Raw genomic sequence first — 21,879 nt, forward strand, 5'->3', positions numbered from 1 at the left:
CATCTGGTTTAAGCAAAAGCCCACCAGCTTGAACCCAAGGTCGCTGGCTCCAGCAAGGGGTTACTCAGTCTGCTGAAGGCCCACGGTCAAGGCATATATGAGAAAGCAATCAATTAACAACTAAGGTGTTGCAATGCACAATGAAAAACTAATGACTGATGCTTCTCATCTCTCCGTTCCTGTCTGTCTGTCCCTGTCTATCCCTCTCTCTGACTCTCTCTGTCTCTGTAAAAAATAAATTAATTAAAAAAAAAAAAAGGCCCTGGCAGGTTGGCTCAGTGGTAGAACGTCGGCCTGGCGTGCAGAAGTCCCGGGTTCGATTCCCAGCCAGGGCACACAGGAGAAGCGCCCATCTGATTCTCCACCCCCCTCCCCCTCTCCTTACTCTCTGTCTCTCACTTCCCCTCCTGCAGCCAAGGCTCCATTGGAGCAAAGATGGCCCAGGCGCTGGGGATGGCTCTTTGGCCTCTGCCCCAGGTGCTAGAATGGCTCTGGTCGCAACAGAGTGACGCCCCGGAGGGGCAGAGCATCGTCCCCTGGTGGGCAGAGCGTCGCCCCCTGGTGGGCGTGCCGGGTGGATCCCGGTGGGGCGCATGCGGGAGTCTGTCTGTCTCTCCCTGTTTCCAGCTTCAGAAAAATACAAAAAAAAAAAAAAAAAAAAAAAAAAAAAAGACTTCTTTAAGCCATCGATTTTAACTTAGAAATTTGGTAGTTATTTGAATAAGAGATACCATAAATAATTTCTCCTCCAAATATTTATTTACTTTAATACATACTAGAAGGTAACTTCTAATTGTTTGAAAATGTCAAAAATATGAATCATAACCCAAAGGACCCACTTTTAAAGAATGTTAATGACAATAAAATATACCATATTTTTGAGACTAAAAATGTACTGCCTTGACTGATAACATTTGTGATGTGAATAAAAAGATACCAGCCAGATCACTTACACCCAAAGCCCCCCCCACTCTGAATGTGAATGGGAATCTGGTGTGAGTTTTTATATACCAGCTGCGATGTACACATACTGCTCTGATGGGAAGAACTAAGATAAACACTTGCATTGTGGGACACTTTTTTTTGGTATTTTTCTTGGGACACTTTCTTATATGAAACTGTTAACTACATTCAGCAATAATTCGAGGTATCTTATTGCCCCCAACTTACTGCCTGTAATTTACAAGTTTGTCTTAACAAAGCCAATCTCAGAAAAAGTGACAACCTGGAATAATCTGAAACAGATTAATAGAACACGTTTGGTAGACTGGAAAGATGCTGCTTTAGGAGTTCCAAGTACATTCAATGTGAAGTATGAACATAACGCCAATCTTGAAAGGATAAAAAAATTGAGTATGACAAATAACTTCAGCTGTGTTAAAAGTAAACACATGTACCCTCTCATTCTAGTGCATTCACAAGTGTGGACACAGTACAAAACGTTCATGCAAAGTAAAAGAGTTTTAATGATGGCAGCAGCAACTTACTGATTTTCCAATTTACCCACACTCTAGTTTTTTAAACTAAACCCTGCAAAAGGGATACATCAAATGTCATATATGAACCTGGCACTATTTACTTAGGGTACCCACACTACAATGTTAGCCATAAGATCATCAAGGGCTTGAATCTACTAAAGCAAAAGTCAACTTGTTATGGTAGAGGGAAAAGAGAGAAAACCATTTAAAAAAACCCCACTGAGAACCCATTAAAAATGATAGACACTCTCCCAAGATAAATTAAATACACAAGATGTATACAGTATATAGAAATCTAAGTACACAAGAAATCCTGTCCCAAAGCGTAAAAATCAGTTATTAAATCCCTTCTTTGGATAAACACAATGAAATCTTTCCCTCTCGGGTATCATCTCCCCTACACGAGATGTCTTGAGATGGTCAGTATATTAGAAGCTGTAAAAGCTAATGGTTACTTACTGGCCTTCATCTTTTTCCACCTCACAGCATCATTTCAGAGTTGATGATCACTCAACTCTCAACACTTTCCACTCACTGCTTCTGACACCAACTCTCCATCTTCCTTCTCTCAATCTCCCTCAGACTATACAACCTTGAAGTGCTAGACCGCCAAGTCTCCATCCTGGGCCCTCTGCTCACTACACCTTTGCTCTCTGGGTGAGCTAGGGACATTCCCAGACATTTCAAAGCCTCTATAAATTGATGTCACCCAAATGTACATGTTTCTCAAGCTTGTATTTATGTTGAGTTCAAAGTATTCCTCTGACCTCCCACTACCTCTGACTTCTGACACCTTCATCTGCATGCCTCATTAGCATCTGACTCAAACCTAGCATACCCTAAAAGGACTCATTTTCTATGCTGTTACCATCCCAACACACACACATACGTGCACACATGTACACAGAGGCCCTATTCCCGGTTTATTCCCATCAGCCAAATGTCACCATCATCTACCAAACTGCTAAAACCACAGAAGCCATTCTGGGTCCTTTTTCTCGTCACCATATGAAATCTGTAACAGTCTAGGAGTTTTAACGTCATCTCTGCTGCCACCACCTTAATCCCAGCTACCATCACTGGTTACCTGGAACAGAGCAATACCCTCCAACACCCTCCTTCTGGTCTCCCTTCTCCTCCTCGTGCTTTCCTCCCAGCTGCTTCCCACTCAGCATGAAATCATTACTGAAATACTGTCACTTCCTTGCTTCAAAGTCTTGAGTAGCTCCCACTGAAAGAATCGGGATGCACGGGACCCAGACCCTGCACATGGCTCCGGGCTCCCGCATCACATGGCTCCCACTGCAGGGCCTGTGTGCTGCTTCCCTCTGCTGGGGGTTCTCCCTGTACTCTTCACAAAGCTCTCCTTTCTTCTCACCTCTCAGAGCTTTGCCTAGTGGACTTTTCAAGCCTTCTCTAAGTGCCCCCCCCCCAATTATTCTCCATCGCTGCACTGTTCATTTCTCTCCTGCGAGCCAACACAACTTGCAGTTACTCATCCTTATTACTTCAGTTCTGTCCGCACTGCCTGCCTAAAACTGAAGTTCCACAAGCAGAGGCCGGGTCTGTTGTCACCCACACAGCAATGCCTGGCACGCAGCAGACACTCGAGTATCTTAAATAAACGTGATCTCATTGACTCTGTACAACACTGCTTTCTGATTCCAACCCTGACTTTCCGAGCCGTATCCTATCTAAAACTTTAAATGGATACAAACACCCTGTCCTGGTATTCCACACAGTGACATCATTTCAGTGCTGGGAGACCCTATAGGACCTCTCTATGGTTATTACTATCTGACTGGGGGCCTGGGAAGGCCATGCTGTGCAGGGTGTCTGACGGCCAAGTGGTGGACCGCCTCGTCTGGTTGGGGGACTAGGGGCAAAATCGTGGTCTTCATCCTCAGGCGGTCCTGGCTGACCGCAGTCCTGTGCAGACACGCCGAGCTCGGGGCTCCTGCGGGGGACAGCACACTCTAGGCTGAGCATTAAGGTGGGGCCAGGAGGGCAGTGCTCACTAATTCAAGGGGTGGGGGTCCCAGAAGCTTCCAGCCAGGCCAGAAAACATTGTAGTTTCTGTAACTGGATGCCCAGAACCAGGTGGCAGAGTCATTCTGGAGAGGACAGTGTGCCTGTCCTGCTGAGTGTTAGTACGCGTGAATGCGGGGAAGGGGGGTGATGGGGTGGGGGCTCGCAGGGCTGGACTGAAGTCCCGGGGGACCTGATGCAAAATCCTGTCCAACAACAAAACTATTAAGCGCTTTGCTAAGATGATTTCTGTACTCAGTTTCTAATTATACTCTTTTTACAAATGTCCTAAAAATAAAGGTTCAAGCTGCCAAATTTTCAAAAAAATAAAATAAAATTGAGTGCCGACACAAGCCACTCAAACAAGTCCAGGGGGAGCCCTGGGCAGATGCACCGCTGGACACCCGGAGGCTGTGATCCCCACCCCAACCCTCCACTCCCCCTGGCGTCTCACTCTACCTCATTCAGGTTCTTTAGCAAGTGGACAGATTCCGTTCTGACTACTTTGTTAACAAAGGATGAGCGAGCAGTAAGCAGCACCAGGCAGCACAATCCCGTGTCAACATTCAGTTACGTTCTGCATACGGAAACGCTTTCTGAGGGCTTTCCTGACCGCAGCAGACGTCACCTTGGCCTTCTGCAGGCTCATCATCAATGTAGAGTAACACGGACTCTACAAAGCCATCCGTAATCACTCACATGTACGTTTTCAAGAAAAAAGCCGTTAGCACACAGCAGTTCCTGGATTACGGTTCTCAAGCAAGGAGCTTTGAGCTTCTTAGCCTATAGAGTAGGAAGCTTCCCAGAGGATTAGAAGCATATTCTGACACCAGTTACTAGGGTCTTTTGTTTCATTTCAGAGCATGGCTGCATACAAGCAGCGGAATAAGAAAGGGCTTATTATGAAACCCTGTTTCACCCCGCTGATGATGGGGAATGTGTCAGATGTCTCCGGCGGGTGCCAGCATCTCTAACACAACCAACTATCTGGAATGGCGTTAGGATTTTAGGAAACGTCTCTAGGAAGGCCAATTTACTTAGCACCCTAAATCCACACTTGCTTGTTGGCCAACAGTAATCTTATAAAGTCAAAACATGCGAATCAAAGGTATTGATATTCCCTTTGTGCACCGGCTCGGTCCAGCCTGCAGCTCGGTTGTGTCTTTTGTATCACACGACAGTCCGGAGCTGCTCTGTGATTCCGGGAAGGCGAAAATTGCCAAAACTGCTTGAGTGCCAGCTCAGAAAGACGGCCAGCAACGAACAGCTGTAAAATGCAACAGCAATTTCCCCAGCTCTTTCCATTCTTTTCTGGAGAGGGTAATGAAGACGTTCCACTGAACCAACAGACGGGAATTAGGTGTTTGTGTTGGTGTTTTAATTTAACAAATCTCTCTCTTGGACACACTGTAGGGCTGCACAGACATAGTTCCTGCTCTCAAGGAACTTAAAGTCTACTGGGAAAGAACCACCCAAACAGAACTGGGGACCCATGCCGCCGCTCTTCAGTTCTATACACATCTCTGGAGTGTCCTCTAGGAAACTGTCACACCATCATCAAGTTCCATGCCACCAGCCTTTCTAAATACACACTCTCCTATTATGTTCCATTACCTATCACCTTAGCTACAATTGTGTTAAAAAAAAAAATTACATCTCCCTCACTTTCACTCCGCTCCTTTCTGCCTGCTGCTGCTTTTCAAACTACAAAGCACACTCTTAACTTTACACTTTAAAGCCTAAGAAAGATTCCCTCAATTTTTTTCCAGCAACCTAGCTGCTCTCTTCTACTTGGCTTGCTTTTCCTCCAGGTCTTTATTTTCCCAGCCTTCACCTGTAGACTTCCCTCAGCACAATTCTCTATCCTCCGCTTCCCTGGCTAAGAGCTTAACTATCATCCAAACTTGCAAACCTAAGGTGACCTCCCACAGCCAGCTCGGCCTCAGCGCCCCTGCAGGCCACCCTCAGACTCTCATGTAAACGCACACATACAGAAGCATCGGGAGGCAGCTCGCTTGCACATGGTCCTGAGGGGTAACTATGAAAGCTAAGAGGGAGACAAGGCAATCACAGTGAAATTCGAACAGCTGAGGGATCAGGGGGACGGATGGGTGTTCCCTGTATTATTCTTTCAACCCTTCTTTGGCGCAGAATTTTCCAACTGAAAAAGTTGGGAGGGAAAGATGTAGGATCAGAATCAGAGACAGAAATCATGGTCCCCAAGTCTTTTGCGGAGTTTATAAACTACTTAATTTGTTGTTTTTATCAAATCTAAAAGTAGGCAAGGTAGAACTGAGAGTTCAATGACTGATTACTAATAAACTTTTAATATATAATCATACTGCAAATATTTATGGAGAGCCTACTAAGTGGCAGCAATATGCTAAACACTGTAACCTGTATATGGTCAACAAAGCAAATAATTCAACCTGGGAAAGTCCAGCTAATCTGCCTCCCTCAAGCCGTTCATCTTCCTGCCTTATTCCTTCTATTAATGGTAAAAACTTCCCCAAATGCAAAGAACCCCTGACTTCTTTCAAGTGCTCCACATCTAAATCAGTGGCCAAGTTCTCGAGATTCTACTGCTTTCCCGGGCTCTCCTCTCCACATGGACGGCTATCACCAGTCCCCAAAGCACTCCTGGCCTCCCATCCGGACCACTATAGCCATCTCCAAGTCTCCTGTTCCACCCAACCCTTGCTTTGCCTCTACACAGACACTCAGCTCTAACTGGATTACACTCGCAGCTCAACAGGCTTTCCATGATTCTCCAGCATCTATAAAATGAAAGTCAAAGCCTTAGCCTGCAAGGAACACCACCAGTTTTATTTCTTACCGTTTATCCTCCCACTCCCTCTTACTTTCAGCCACAGGTCTACTCACTATTGCCCAAAAGTGCCCTCTCTGCCTTCCCTCTGCCATGTCTCGGAGTACATACACGGCTTCTTCCGCTCCAGCTATCCCTGAGTCTTCTCCACCTCCCCTCCCATTTCCTGCATGAAGCCGCCCTGATCACTGGGGCTCCAGGCAGGACCCCTCCCACCCAGGCCAAAGTAATCGCTCACTCCTCTGGACCTTTACAGGTTATGTGCATTCCTTTCCAAAAAATCTTCCAAGTCCAATTCCAAGTTCCCAAGTACAGTGTGTGCATTTCTTACCAACTCACTAGATTATGAACTCCCTGAAAGCAGTGATTTTTCATGTGTAACAGGCACTCATGGCTTGTGACAGAAATTTAACATTAGTATCTTTTATAAGAATCCCTAAAACCTGAAGTGCTGCTTCCTAGGCTACAAATACTGATAACATTTTAACAGCAGTGTTCTTCTTTATAGGTTGTTTTTTTTTTTTTTTTTTTGGTGGTAAAATACAGTGTGTTCGTAAAGTCATGGTGCATTTTTGACTGGTCACAGGAAAGCAACAAAAGACGACAGAAATGTGAAATCTGCACCAAATAAAAGGAAAACCCTCCCAGTTTCTGTAGGATGATGTGGCAGCATGTACGCATGCGCAGATGATGACATAACACCGTGTATACAGCGGGGTAGCCCACAGCCATGCCAGTCGAGATGTGGACGGTACAGAGGAAAGTTCAGTGTATCCTGTGGCTCGCTAAATTTGAATCCGTGACCAAAGTGCAACGTGAATATCGGCGCGTTTATAATGAAGCACCACCACATGGGAATAACATGACTTGGTGGGATAAGCAGTTGAAGGAAACCGGCAGTTTGGTGGGGAAACCCCGTTCTGATAGGCCATCAGTCAGTGACGAGTCTGTAGAGGCTATATATGGGATAGCTACCTAAGGAGCCCTAAAAAATCTGTGTGCGAGCCCACATTGAACTGCACTGAATAGGTATGAAACTGGGAGAGTTTTCCTTTTATTTGGTGCAGATTTTACATTTCTATCGTCTTTTGTTGCTTTCCTGTGACCAGTCAAAAGTGCACCATGACTTTATGGACACACTGTATATATAACATAAAGTTTGCATTTTAAGTGTAAAATTCAGTACCATCAATTACATTCACAATGTTGTGCAACCATTACCACTATTTGTTTCCAAAATTTTCATCACCCCAAACAGAAACTCTGTACCCATTAAGAAATAACTCCCAATTCTCCCCTCCCCTAGGCCCCCGGAAACCTCTAATCTTCTTTGTATGAATTTGACTATTCTAGATATTTCATATAAGCAAAATCATACACCATTTGTCCTTTTGTGTCTGGCTTACTTCAGTTAGTGTACCATTTTCAAGGTTCATCCATGTTGTAGGGCAGGGGTCCCCAAACTTTTTACACAGGGGGCCAGTTCACTGTCCCTCAGACCGTTGGAGGGCCGGAGTATAAAAAAAACTATGAACAAATTCCTATGCACACTGCACATATCTTATTTTAAAGTAAAAAAAACGGGAACAAATACAATATTTAAAATAAAGAACAAGTAAATTTAAATCAACAAACTGACCAATATTTCAATGGGAACTATGCTCCTCTCACTGACCACCAATGAAAGAGGTGCCCCTTCCAGAAGTGCAGCGGGGGCCGGATAAAGCATGTGGCCCGCGGGCCGTAGTTTGGGGACCCCTGTTGTAGGGTATGTCAGAACTTCATTACCTTATAAGGCTAAATAATATTCCATTGAATGGATATTCTGCATGTGGTTTCTCCACTCATCTGCTGATAGATATTTGGGTTGTTTTTTCTTTTGGGCCTTGATGAATAACGCTGCTGTGAACACTGACAAGTATCTATTTGAGTCACTGTTTTCAATACTTTGGGGTACATATTTAGGAATGGAATTGCTGGGTCATGTGGTAACTCAGTTTAGCTTTTCGAGGTAACAAGAGCAGTACAGTTTTACAATCCAGAAACATGGTCTTCTGGTAAACACAACAGCCACAAGAGTTCCTACTCATGTAGTAAGCAATTCACTTCTAGATAGGATTTCCTTCCTTCCTACCCACTCAGGCCCCTGGTGATGATTTGATTTCCAGCTACTTGACCCTGGTTTGGGTGCTATTTTGATCGTGCTGACACTCTGGTCTCCCGGTTCTCACTATTTTTCAACACTGTCTTTATGCACACAGCGGCAAGCACACTGCAGTGGTAGCTCTCCAAACAGAAATCAGAATGAGACTAACCACACAGACGGCGAAGTCACCTCGAAGTCCTTAATGCATTTCAAGATACATAAAAGAAAAGGCATGTTTCAGCAAGTGAGATGATACAGGATTTTGTAAAAATGACTTTTGTAGAAACCATTTTTTACACCCGAACCACCATGTACAACATGCTAAACTCGGACGAGGTATACACACCTTTACTGGTGCAAGGAAAGGCTCTCTTTTCATTCCAAGGTTAGCAGCCTGGAACTTCTAAACTGACATCTCAATAAAGGGTGGGGCACACATTAGGTTTACAGCTGCATAGATGCCAAACGGTTTATTCTTGTATTATTACTTATTATTGCATTATTTTTCATATGAACAACCGTAAACTTATGTTTGCCCCACCCCATACTATTACCAGTAATTCCAGGAGGATTTATAAAACCAGAAAAATATGACAATGTCAAGTTGCAGAAACTATCCAGAAAGAGACCCACGAAGCACTCACCCCCCCCCCCCCAGCATCTCTGCAAGGGGCACAGCAGGTGAGGTCACAGGAGGAGGAGCTTTCACTTTCTCCCTTCCAACTTCTGCATTGCAACTTTTCAAAAATGGGCATTTTTTTATTTTAATTAATTTTAATGGGGTGACGCTGATAAGTCAGGGTACATATGTTCAGAGAAAACATCTCCAAGTTATTTTGACATTTGATTATGCTGCATTCCCATCATCGAAAGTCCAATTGTCTTCCGTCACCTTCTAACTGGTTTTGTGTCCCTCCCCTCCCCCAATCCCCTCCCTCTCCCCCCCACCCTGTAACCCCCACACTCTTGTCCATGTCTCTGAGTCTCATTTTTATGTCCCACCTCTGTATGGAATCATATAGTGCTTAGTTTTTTCTGATTTACTTATTTCGTTCAGTATAATGTTATCAAGGTCCACCCTCAAAAATGGGCATTTTTATACTATTGTGTAATGGCTTAAAATTGTATTTAAATTACAAGCGATAGAAGGCAATGCTAGTTAAGTGGGGGGAGGCAATTTTAATATCACCAATCTAACACATACAGAAAGCTCGAATCTCATTTGGACTTGACGACACTATGGGGCAGGCAAGCGGTCTTCAGCCTTTTCAGTAAATGAGGAAAAGGAGGTTGAGAAAATTTAAGTTCCTAGACAAATGCATTCCATTTTTTTAAGTTCTCTTTAGCCTTCAAAAAAGTATTATTTAGCTATAAAAATGTAAAACTGTATCTAATTACATAGTTTTCCCAGAAAAACAGAAAGCACTGATTTAGGTTTACATATTTAAGAAACAGAAAATGGTCAAAATGTAATAAAAATCATACACAAGAAAAATTTACTTTTATTATTCTCTACCATGCTTGAAATATTTCATGACTTCTGAAAGACATTTTATCCTAAAATAACAGCCCCCCCCCAAAAAAAAACCCCATGAATTTTTAGGTTCCAAGTCACTATATAGTTCACTCATAATAAAAATACATCCCTTAAGTAAAATCTGAAGTTTAAAGGACTTGGGCAAACTAAATCATTTATTATGTGCAGACATACTGTCTACAGATTAGTTAGATAGCTATAACTAGTCAATTTAGCAAAGCTTGAGCCCTAAGCTACAAATAACAGCTGCAAAACTGACTCTAATGGCCCAGAGTTCACCAGCACCTAAAAGGCATAATTTTACCATTCAAGGTACAGCATGCTGTAGGAAATCATTAGAGTAATTAAGAAAGTATCTTTTTCCTAAATAACAGCCAAAATGCAGGAGGGGAAAAGCCTAACCAAATGCATGGTACATGAGTTGGGATAACCAAATAGTTCAGATATTAAAGAACTTGATTTATATGGCAATACAAACCAATTTTAAGATATTCATTTAAAATGTACTTCACATGATAAACAACGTTCGAATTAACTTTATGTGCTCGTCCATTAGAACATATTTAGCAACTGCATTTCACACAAGTTTTGAAGTTCAGTGACTTCAAAGCCAAATACTTTTGCCAAGTGCTAAAATTAGTGAGCATAAGCAGTCCACCTTCAAGGGAAGCAATTTTCACACTGATTCAACTGTTAAGAGGTCACAACATAGCAACTGCTATATTTTATTGTTGTTGCTTTTAACTAAATTTATAAGGGTTACACTGGTTGCAACTGCTATTATTTTAGTAAAGAAATATGTTTAAATTTGAAACTACACACTGAATACTGACTGAAAAAAGGCAGTCCTACAAAGAGTTAAAACGCAAGGTACATTAATTGAAAGCCAATTTAACATATTCAAAATATAATTTACAGTTGATGAATTTATAATTTCATAAAGACCAAGCTATCAAATTCTCACACTGAGTAACATTTAAAAAGTTATAAAAAAGCCTGACCAGGCGATGGCACAGTGGATACAGTATTGGACTGGGATGCGGAGGACCCAGGTTCGAAATGCCGAGGTCATCAGCTTGTGCGCGGGCTCATTTGGTTTGAGCAAGGCTCACCAGCCTGAGCCCAAGGTTGCTGGCTTGAGCAAGGGTTCACTCTGTCTGCTATGGCCCCCTGGTCAGGGCACATATGAGAGAGCAATCAATGAACTAAGGTGCCACAATGAAGAGTTGATGCTTCTCATCTCTTTCCCTTCCTGTTTGTCCCTATCTGTCCCCCTCTCTCTGACTCTCTCTGTCTCTATCAAAAGAAAAAAAAAAGAACTAAGGTGCCGAAACAAAGAATTGATGCTTCTCATCTCTCTCCCTTTCTGTCTGTCTGTCCGTCCCTATCTGTCCCTCTCTCTGTCTTTGTGTCACCAAAAAATAATTTAAAAAATAAATAAAAAGTTATAAAAAATGCATGTATTCAATGTATTATTTAATTCATACATTTTTATTGGAAGCAAACATCAAAAAGTATCCCTACGCTAAATTATCCATTTCCATCTCCAACAATAATGTACATTAAAATATTAAATAACTCAATCCCATAAAGTACCAACATAAAACCAAACTCATTTAGGTAAGCTGAATATTTGTACTACTGCACAGCATTAAGTCAGTCAACACTAGTACCATATTTCCTCATGTATAAGACACACTCCCCCCCCAAAAAAATTTGGGGTCTAAAAACTGGCTGCATCTTATACAGTGGTTGTAGATTTTTTTTTTACTTGCATTTCCCACTTTTTCACACTTGTTTTTAAACTCATTGTTGAAGACTGTGATTCATCATCACAGATGAGGGCAAGCTAATGGATGGGAGTTTTGACAGTGATGAGGAGTTATATGGATTTTATGATGGATAAAACTTGAGTTCAATAGCTCCGTGTAATACTTTTTTTTTTCAAATTTCAGGCCCCAAAATTAAGGTGTGTCTTATATATGGGATCGTCTTATACCTGGGGAAGTACGGTAAGTAAACCAACCAAAAGTAGAAATTGTAATCCGTATTAAACAGCCCTCCTAACAATGTCTTCACAAAAACAGCAGTCTTTACTTTGTCGAGTCAACACAATATACATTCTCTTGCAAAACAGAGATGCCTAATGTTTTCTTTGAAATCAAAGAGATTGTTTTTAATGTGTAAATAGGTTGAAGTTTATCTCCCCACCACCAACCACTCAATAACCATCCAGTTTGGTGCTTCATCTAACCACAGGTAACGTTTAAAGGTTTCACCTTGAAAAAGGCAATAAGGAGGATTCTCCGAGGAAAAAAGTTCTGCATGTGCAGCAGCACAGATCTCTCACACAGCGGCTCAGCTAAAATGGTGTGACATTAAAGCCTACTTATCCTATTTTTTAAAGTAATTAATGCCATTAAAACCATTAAATCAGTTATAATTTTTAAATTTGACTACACTTACTTGCAAGAAAGCCATAACACATTCTGATAAATGTTGCTAGTTCTGAAATCATGCTTTAAAATCTGTATAACCTGCTTAAAATCAGCTACAGTTCCCTGAATTCAGCAGACACACATGGAAGACACGATACCAAACAGGGGTAATAACTACAGAGCGCAGACCTCCCATTGGGAGTGCCCACAAATTCCACATAACCAACCATGGAAGGCAAAGGCTTCCATCTGAACAGCTCCAATAAATTTAAAAAAGAAGACATCACAGCCCTAGCCTTACCCATTTCTCCACTTCAACAGCCTGAAAAGATTCTGAATAGCCAGGAAAGGAAATCCTCGAGAATGACTGAGTGGTTCAGTTACAAACTCTAGTTTGAGAGCATTTTGAACTGGAAATTATTTTCCGTACAAAACACAACAAAATTATACCAAAGAACATCCCACACCTGACCAACATTAACAACATACGTAACCAAAATGGCAATATTCAAGTTTCCATTTGATCCATTACCCCTAGTTTAGAAGATTCAGTGTTTGTTAATAAGCGAAGTATTTCATTTAGCTTTTCAACCTCAGCATTTCCACAAGCTTGACTTAAATTCTGTGTATGGCCGATGTATTTTCTTGTTGGTAACTTCTTCTAGTCCTACCTCTAAGTTTAGCGTATTTCTGAAACCTCACATCCCATCCAATGCCAATCATGGGAACTGAGAATGAAGTTAAATGTATACTTAATTTTAAACAACTGGAGTAACAGAACTGAACAATCAATCTCCCTTAAGTTAATGGCTCTAGTATAACAAGTCTTTGCTTGCTTCACTGTTGACTTAGTAAAGTCATCAAAGTTTTCATCCCGATGCAACAGCAAATAACGAAATGGTTATTCTAAATAAAGTGATCAACAACCCTTTGAAAATACTAGTAGCAAACTATTTTGAAACTGAAACACGCACGTGTACTATACACATATTATATACAGTCCGAGTAAAGCAATTTCCAGGAAAAACACCTTAATGGAAGAGTCTGAATGTATAAAATAATTTAAAAGCTTTTTATCAAAGCCACAAATTATTTTCTAATTAATCTGCCAAAAGCCCAACACAAAATTTATATATATGAGGAGCCCGTGTTTGATTTAACCCTATGCTCTCTTACTAGAGGGCTCTAACAGATTAAGACAGCAAAACCAAAATGTACCTGAGCATCAACCTTCATGATACATAAAAGATCCAAGATTAGGCAAACGTGCATCTTTTAAAAATCACTTTACAAGTTTGTTTCATATATGTAAAAGTGTCCACACCAAATAAATCTATCACTTCTCTTTAACGTAATACTGAGATTGTCAGAGGCTCATCAAAACGTTATACTCAGGTTAATAAATTTCAGCTGTTACCTGATGTTAGCACCAAAACAAGCATTAACCAGAGAACAAAATCAAAAGCTTGTAATAATAAAAATAAATAAATAAAACAAGACAAAGATTAGAAGAATTTCTGAAAGAAATTTGAAAGGCAGCTCACCTGCAGTTAGGTGGTGGGTCTAAAGTGATATCTGCCAGTTCCTTCTGAATCCTGGAGTCCGGGGGAGTGAGAGAGAGAAAAACACAAGAAACATTTAGGCGTCGGTAGCCTCCCACCTGTTGTTCCGTATTGGTCTGGCAGATAAACCTAACCTCCTGCCATCATAGCTGGATTCTACTAACGGAAGATGAAACTACACACCAAAACTTCAGGTCCGTCATTTGGAAAAAAACTTTTTTTTTTGCCCAGGCAGCGAGATGGCAGGCCAGGGTCTCTCGTTATCATCTACAATGTCTGGGTTCGAATCTGACCTCGCACACTAACGCAGTGCCATTTCTTGATGTTTTCTCTTAAGGAAACAATTTAAAAGCTGCCCTGCGGACCATTTTTCTGAGTGTCAGGACACACTCACCTTCCCCGGCACCTTCTGGACGGAGCAATGAGAGCCACCAGCTGGGGACGCGCCCCATCAGCTCCGCCCCACCCCTCGGGGCCGCCCGGGGCACCCTGGCACCAGGGACGCCCTCACGCCCACCCTCCGCAGGGCCGCCCGCGTCCTCGGTGACGATGCCAACATGGCCGCTCCCCGCGAGGCCCCGCGAGGCCCCTCGAGGTCCCGCAGGCCCTAAGTGACCTGCCCGCCGACGCGGGGTGCGGGGTGGCACAGGCCGCAGGAGGACCCGTCCGGTGGGCCGCCCGGGCTCCCCGCCCCCACCCCGCGCGCGCCCGACGGCTCCCGCCGCGCCGGCGAAGTTGCGGGCCGGGGGTGGGGAAAGCCGCGCGGGGGTCCCGGCGACCCCCCAGCTCGCCCCCAGGGCGCCCTGGCACCTCCCGCCCCACGCCGCGCGGGCGAGGCTAGCACCCCGCCCGCCCCGCCACCGAGGCCGGGCTCCAGGAGCCGGCCTGTGGCCCGCACAGGTGCACCCGGCCCGGCCTTCGGCCCGCACGCCCGCTCGGACCCTCGGCCCACCTTTCCGGACATTTTCCCCGGACGTCCTTTAACTTCCCGTGGGCCAGCCCCCTTCCTCCTCCACGCCACACTGCGCACAGAACCAGGGGCTCCCCCCGGCTTCTCTCTCTCTGCACCAACCCACGACTTCACAAAGAGCTCCATCCCCCACTCTAGCCGACGCCACCGGGCCGTTCACACCAAGCCCTGGCCTTTGTCTTCTGCTTACCTAGGTGCTTAGAGCATCAATTAAGACAACAAAGTTTGAGGCCTTTAAACCTCTTCCACCTTCGAAATGGTGCCTTCTTTTTGATAACTTTTTCTGTTGCTCTCATCTAAAGCCCTACTGGGCTATGGTTAAACTTAAAAATCTCACCGAGGCAGCACAGTGGAAAAAGAAAACACAAAAAAAAACCACACACACACACACACACACTCTCTCTCTCTCTCTCTCTCTCTGAAGACAAGCTGAATCACAATGGACGCTTTTCTCTTTCCAAAGGTTTTCTGAGGGTAGGAAGATAGGCTAGCTGGAAGCGATTGGGAATAGGTTTTAGAAGGCACTGTTTTTTCCATCTGTTAAGAGAATTTAAAGGTGGTGATTGGTAAAGTTCTTTAAACCTTCCTATTGGAGAACATTTCCTGCCCCCTGCAAATCTGTTCACATCCTATGACATCCATTTATCTGTGTCCTGCTCAATTCTACTACAACCAATGAGCATTTCAGTTCTGAGATATTTTGATCCCTGCTGTTCGGATCATTACTGCACATTAGACTAAAAGTCTGGAATCCTGATTTCCTGATTCTTTACTTGCATTTCTATTAGAATGACTGTAAGTTAACACCTAATGTAGACAGGAAAAAAGATCCTCCCTCTGAGCATAACTTGTATTAGAAATACATACTGACTTTATTTCTACTTGTCAACTCAACCTCTATTACAAAAGTCATGAAAAGGTAGTTGCTGCTTCTTTAATATCTAAAAAGTGTAATACCAGACAGCTTTATCCACTTATCTCTATAAAAAACATTTGCACATTTCCAGAATAATGGCAAAAGGTTTGCAGCAAGAGTAACACATTCATATGTTCCAGAGTAATCCCTGTCCAGACCACTCTCAATGAAGGATTTCCTCTACCTATGGCCTAGAAAGCACTTTCCAATATGCAGTTAAGTAACCTGTCAGCCAACTCAGGCTTCTTTTTCAATCTATCTCCTTGTATACAATGCTCCTTCCAATTAATTCTAAGGGTAACACCTGCCTTCCAAATAAATATATTTCACAGTTGCTTCTATCGGGTCACACCAACATCAATTTTCCCTTATTCTTTCCTGGATACACTGTCCCTCTCCATTTTTTACCTTTACTATCAACCTTAGCTCTGCTTTAACACTTGACAGCTAGTCTTTTAGCAAGATATCCAGAGAGCTAACACCAATGTTACCCTTATAGGTAAAATTAGTTTGTAGCTTTCTAGTCTTTTTTTTTTTTTCACACCTACTATTTCTTTCCCAGGCATTTCCAAATATGTTGTTACCTCCCTTAGCGTAAATGGACAAATTATATACACATACAGCAGGGATAGCCAGTAAAATATAAAAATACTAATGACCTAAAGCAAATATCCTGTCTTTGTCAAATCAGGCCAAAAGCAGCTCCAGTGTGGATCTAGGAGCCCAGATCCTAAGAGGGTGGTGGGGGAAAGGGGAGATTAAGTAAGGCCCTATCCAAAGTAGCCACAGTAGATGCCAGGTTCTGGGACAACAGAGCTCATCAATGAGGGCTGGTTAGGACTCCTGGGAAGCAGAGATCCGATCAAAACAACCCCTCTGAAAGTGCGGAAAAACCTTGCCAAGGCATCTTGCCACTTAATTCTAAACCTGTACACTATTTAAATAAGCTCAAGTCACTCCTTCATCTGCCCAAGGTTAGGTTACCAAAGAAGTTGACCAATACTTCAAATTTCAAGTCAGGGAAGAGAACAGAACAAACTTTCAAATTCCAAGTTCCAGGTTCACTATTCAGTGGAGAGATCTAAAGCCTCATGTTCCATTTTATTTTCACATTCTTTTAAGAAAGATATCCCTAACTAATCCACTATTTGGATTCCTTACTATCTTTGGGGTTTGCTACCTTAAAGTTTAATGACTGTCCAACTGAGAACAGTAAGGATTTATGACACGTATGGGGGTTCCCAGGAATCTGCTATATAGCTTCTTTTAAGGGGCAGAGGAATCAGAGGATATTACTGAAGGATGATGGAGATAAAAAGTAGCATCTTCCAGAGAAACGTAAGAGGAAAAAAAGTAAAGAAAAAGAGCCACCATTTGAATTTAACTTCGAGGAAAAAAACCCACATTTAACAGCACAAGAGAAAATAGCATAAAATTGTTAAGTCTCCCTAAAATTTCGTAAACTGAATTTCTTAAACAGAACAAAAGAGAATCCTCCAAATAACCTAAAATTACCATTTTACATCATGTATTGATTCATTCATTTGCCTCAACTCTCCAAATCAGAAAAATCCCTTTAAAGTCCATCTAAAACACTTCTGTCTCCACCTATTAAATTTTTTACCCCACTAATATGTTATTTATTCCTTATGCAATTTGTGGGGAAAAGCTCTATTCAAAAAAAGATCATATGTGCAACAGGTGAGGAGGATGTTAAGATGGTAAAAGAATTAATTTTGGTAGCGTGGTCAGGACAGGTATTATTGATTAAATGCGATGACAGCCTGGGAGGGGGGGAGTCACAGATTAGTGATTAATACAACAAGTAATTTGAAATCCGTTTGGGAAGTCAGTTACAAAAGTAATGAGGATTCTTACAAACATCAGCAAGGAGAGAGGCCAAGATGGAACAGCTGCAGGTGGACAATGATTTAAAACAAACAAACAAAAAGCAATAGAGAAAAAATAATGAGGGATTCCAAAGCCCTTCTTTCATTTTTGAGAACACATAAATCAGGAGGAGCATTTAAGTCGACCCTCGTTGGGAGTAGACCAAATGCAGCAAGGGACAGACAGCTCCGGGAAATAGGAACCTGTAGGGGGGCGGGGAGGGGAGGACGGTACCTCTTGGCGCTGGTGGAGAGGAGTTTGGAGTTTTTGCTCATGCTGACTTTACTCTCCTTCTTCTTGGGAGTGTTTGTTTCTTTCTCGGTTTGCTGGTTGGAGGACGAAGATGAGGAAGAGCTGGTGCTGGCCCTCGAATCGTCATCCGACATAGCGAACCCCCCACCCCACCCCGCAAACAGCCCCTGCAGGGGAAGGAAACAAAACAGAAAAACACAACGCTGCAGCCAGTGTAAATAAGGAACGCGGGTGCTGTCAGGAGGGTTTGGGTCAAGGGTGCACCCAGCCGCCCACCGCCCTCCACTCGCTGCTCCAAGTCTTCATTCAGGCCCATTAAGGCTTCTGCAAATTGGGACACGGCTTGTTTATTTTTGGTCCCAAACAGGAGATACGGTGGGAAAACGGTCAGGAGCAAAGCGTGCGGTTTCTCCCTCGCCCCCCCCCCGGGGCTCCCCTCGGGGCTGGGAGGGCAGAAGCCGGGCGGGCGGAGGAGTGCAGGGCGGGGGCGCGGGCGCCTCGGCGGGCACGGAGGGAAGGTCCCGGCCGCTCGGCCAGCCCCCGAGCTGTTTGTGTCGGCTTCCCGGGGGTCGCGGGGGGCGGGGGGCCGGGGCGAGCCTGCGGGGGCCCGGAGCAGAGTTCGGCCAGGTCGGGCAGAGCGGAGGGGCGGAGGGGAGTAGGAGAGGAAGCCGAGACGGGGGGACGGAGGCTGGGAGCGGTTGCCCCGGTGGGGGAAGGGACGAGCCGGCGGAGGGGGGGAGGGCAGGGGCAGCGAGGCCCGAGGTCCCCCGCACGGCGCCTCGACGCCGCTCCCCGCGGGCCTGGCCCTCGGCAGCCGGGCTCGGGGCTGCGCGGGCGCGGCGGGGGTCCCAAGCACACGCCCGATTACCACCCCTGGTGGGGGTGGGGTGCGAGGGGGGTGATCGGCCTCCTCAGCGAAGGAATAACAATGAGTCCGTCAGCCCAGGAGGGGTTAATCCCCGAGGTCCCCCGCCCCGGGAGGAACGCGGGGCTCCCCCACCACCCCCTCCCCTGCTCCCAGCCCCCTGGGCGGCCAGTGGGGGGCTCCCCGGGCAGCGCTGACAGTTCGAGCCACGATGCCCCCCCCCGGCCCCCGACGCGGGCTGCCCCCGCACCCCACGCGGCCCGGGGTCCCTGCCCATCCCCCGCGGGCGGACCCGGGACCCCTGGGGCTCCGCGGCCCCAGTCTCCCCCCACCAGCCTTCGCCAGCCCCGTGCCCGGCGGCCCGGGCGGCGTGGGTCGGGGGAGGCGGCGAGGGGTGTCCCGGAGGCCCGGAGACACGGTCGGGGGGCGGCGGGCGGCGGGGGGATCCCCGTACCTCTCTTTGTGTCTGGCTCCTCCGTGCCGCCGCGGCGGCTGGTGCTGCGGCTGCGGCTGGGCCTGGCCACTCGTGTCTCTCTCTCGCTGGGAGAGAAGCGGAAGTGCAGCAACAGCAACTATTAAACAGGCAATGGCTTCCCCCAGCCACACACGCTCGCACACACACACTCCTCCTCCTCCTCCTCCTCCTCCTCGCCCTCGTCCCCTCCCCCACCGGCCCGGTCCCACCCACCCGCGCTCCCCTCCCCCTGCACACCTCCGGGGGGGCGCGAAGAGGACACAGGGGACCCCGGGAAGCCCTGCCCGCGCCCCGCTCGCACCCCCAGCCAGCGCCTCCTCGGGACGCTGGGGAAGGGGGCGAAGGGTGTGAATTTTCTCTCAAGTGGTTTGGGGACCTGGATCGTGGGCTGGAGAGGGGAAGCTTTCCCGAGATGGGGGGGGGGGGGCGCTGGGAGCGATTGGAACGGTACGGAATAAGGGGGTCACGAGAGGAAGTTCTTTACAATAAAGGCTTTTGGAAACGGGGGTGGGGGTGGCAAACTGGTGAAAAATGGTAAGCTGGTGGCAAGGACTTTAGACTAGAGAATGCAGCGTAACTCCTCCTAAAAAGTAATCAATATAAGGGGAAAAAAGAAATGTCACAGCAGGGTTTTCCTAGCCTTCTCTCTCTGGTAGTTTACCTGCTTAGGAGGTCGGTTGGTTAGGCACTCCTAGGAGAAAACCCCAAACTAGGAGTTTTCTGCTCAGGCACGTGCAATTTTAGATTCTTCCAGTCACTTTTTATAGAAAGTGGTAGTGTTTTATAAAAGTGGTACAAAGGATTTCGTGACAGGTAAAATTAAAGTGTAACAGGCTTAAAACTGTGAGAAATCACTGGGAATAAACTTTACTACTGAATTAGACTGGATTTAGAATTTTTGCTGTCAGTTTACTTTAGACTCAAAGTTTGATGTTTTGAAATAGAATTAAAACTTTCAGGGACTCCTGTACCTTCTTCAGCTACAATATAAATGCTATTCAAATAATCATTTAAAAAATAGTCACTCGGTAATTCTTCTGAATTGTTCCTTATTTAGTATTTTTACCAAGTTTTTAAGATTAAGGCATCAAAAAAGATCAAGCCATCAGATTACGATTTAGTTTGCCATTTCAGTTTGAGGAAACTGAAGAGATATGTGTCAGGCTACACATGCAAGGTCTAGTTCGTACATTAAGGAGACTGCCCAGATTTCTGTGGGCCACTCTAAATGATATTCAAATGACCATCCTTTCGTATGGCAACCATAACTTTAGTTACCTTAGGACAACACAGGATATAGCATATCTACTAACCAGGAAAACAAGTGTTCTTACCACCTCCCTAAACCCTTTCTATCCCTCAATATAAAACTCCATCATTATGAAGATTCATAAAGTAATTGTGCAGGCTGCTTGCTCAATCCTTACCAGAATACCTGTATACCAGGACTTGTCAGAATCCAGGAGTCCAATAGCTGGAAAAAATCCTATAGGTTATCATTTTAGCCTCTAGCCTACTGCCTACAGACAGAGCTATCCCTCAGTGACTCAAATACATAGAAAATTTGAAAAGATCCCTGGACATAGTGTTTACTTTCAGGAGTCCTAATAGAGCATATAAAAATAATGACATTCCCTGCTGGACACTGTTGGAAACAAAACACAATCTCCTTAAAACCACGCCGTATACCTTTTGTACTTCTGCTAAAAAAGATATAAATTCAAGAGAAAACAATGAGCAAGCATGAAATAACCTTAGGATGAAGAAAATGATTAAAGACAGTTATTAAAATTGGGACTTTCTCACAAAAATTTAGGTTTCTGATACATGAAAATAGGTGTCTACACTGTGATTACAACCAGTAAAAAATCCTATTGTATAAAGATGAGGTTGACAAGAACGCAGGAAAAGAAAAGGTTCCATTTGCTGGTGTGACTAGGATGGTGGGTGAATGTTTCTTCCATTTTGGTTTACAGAAATGGTATGCTTGGATACTAACTATGGTAATGTTTTTAAAACAACTGAATATGACATTTTGTGTTTCATTATTGATAACTGGGTCGAATTGGTCCCTAAGGAAATAAATCATGCAATCGAAGGGCTCCTCCTCCATAGGGAAGTGCTTTCCCAAACATTGATCTGAAAGGACACTAGCCCTCTTTTGTGTACTCTTTTTTCTTATCTCTAAACCTGGTTAGTGCTTTATGGTCGGGGAATGACCTACTGAGGGGGAATAAAAACTTCAGAATGTTTAGAAAAGAATCCACTGCTCTTAAAAGACCAAGCTTTATGTCAGAGTATTTTAAATATACAGTTGACTCATTCATTGTCTTAGTCATAAAAAAATAAAAATTCATTCACAAACTTCTAGCTTTTCTACTTACTAACTACAAGGCTGAAGGAACTCAGATGACCTCTTTGAGCCTCAGTTTCCTCATCTCTAAAGGATGAGAATATCTGCATTGTATTGTCTGGCAGAATTGCTAGAACGATCA

At 44.5% G+C, this 21,879-nt stretch overlaps 1 protein-coding gene across 1 annotated transcript in view; it reads right to left on the minus strand.

Moving 5' to 3' along the window:
• UBE2E1 (ubiquitin conjugating enzyme E2 E1) overlaps positions 1 to 19,512 on the minus strand; it is a 79,148-nt gene extending 59,636 nt beyond the window's left edge. The window contains exons 1-3 of the mRNA XM_066245145.1: positions 19,364 to 19,512; positions 18,027 to 18,211; positions 13,999 to 14,049 (exon numbers count right to left, since the gene is read on the minus strand). Coding sequence (XP_066101242.1) covers positions 13,999 to 14,049; positions 18,027 to 18,178 — 203 coding nt within the window. The 5' untranslated portion in view covers positions 18,179 to 18,211; positions 19,364 to 19,512. The remainder of the gene's footprint in view (positions 1 to 13,998; positions 14,050 to 18,026; positions 18,212 to 19,363) is intronic.
• Between the last annotated feature and the right edge of the window lie 2,367 nt (positions 19,513 to 21,879).

Source organism: Saccopteryx bilineata, chromosome 10 (genome assembly GCF_036850765.1).
Source record: "Saccopteryx bilineata isolate mSacBil1 chromosome 10, mSacBil1_pri_phased_curated, whole genome shotgun sequence".
NCBI lineage: Eukaryota > Metazoa > Chordata > Mammalia > Chiroptera > Emballonuridae > Saccopteryx > Saccopteryx bilineata.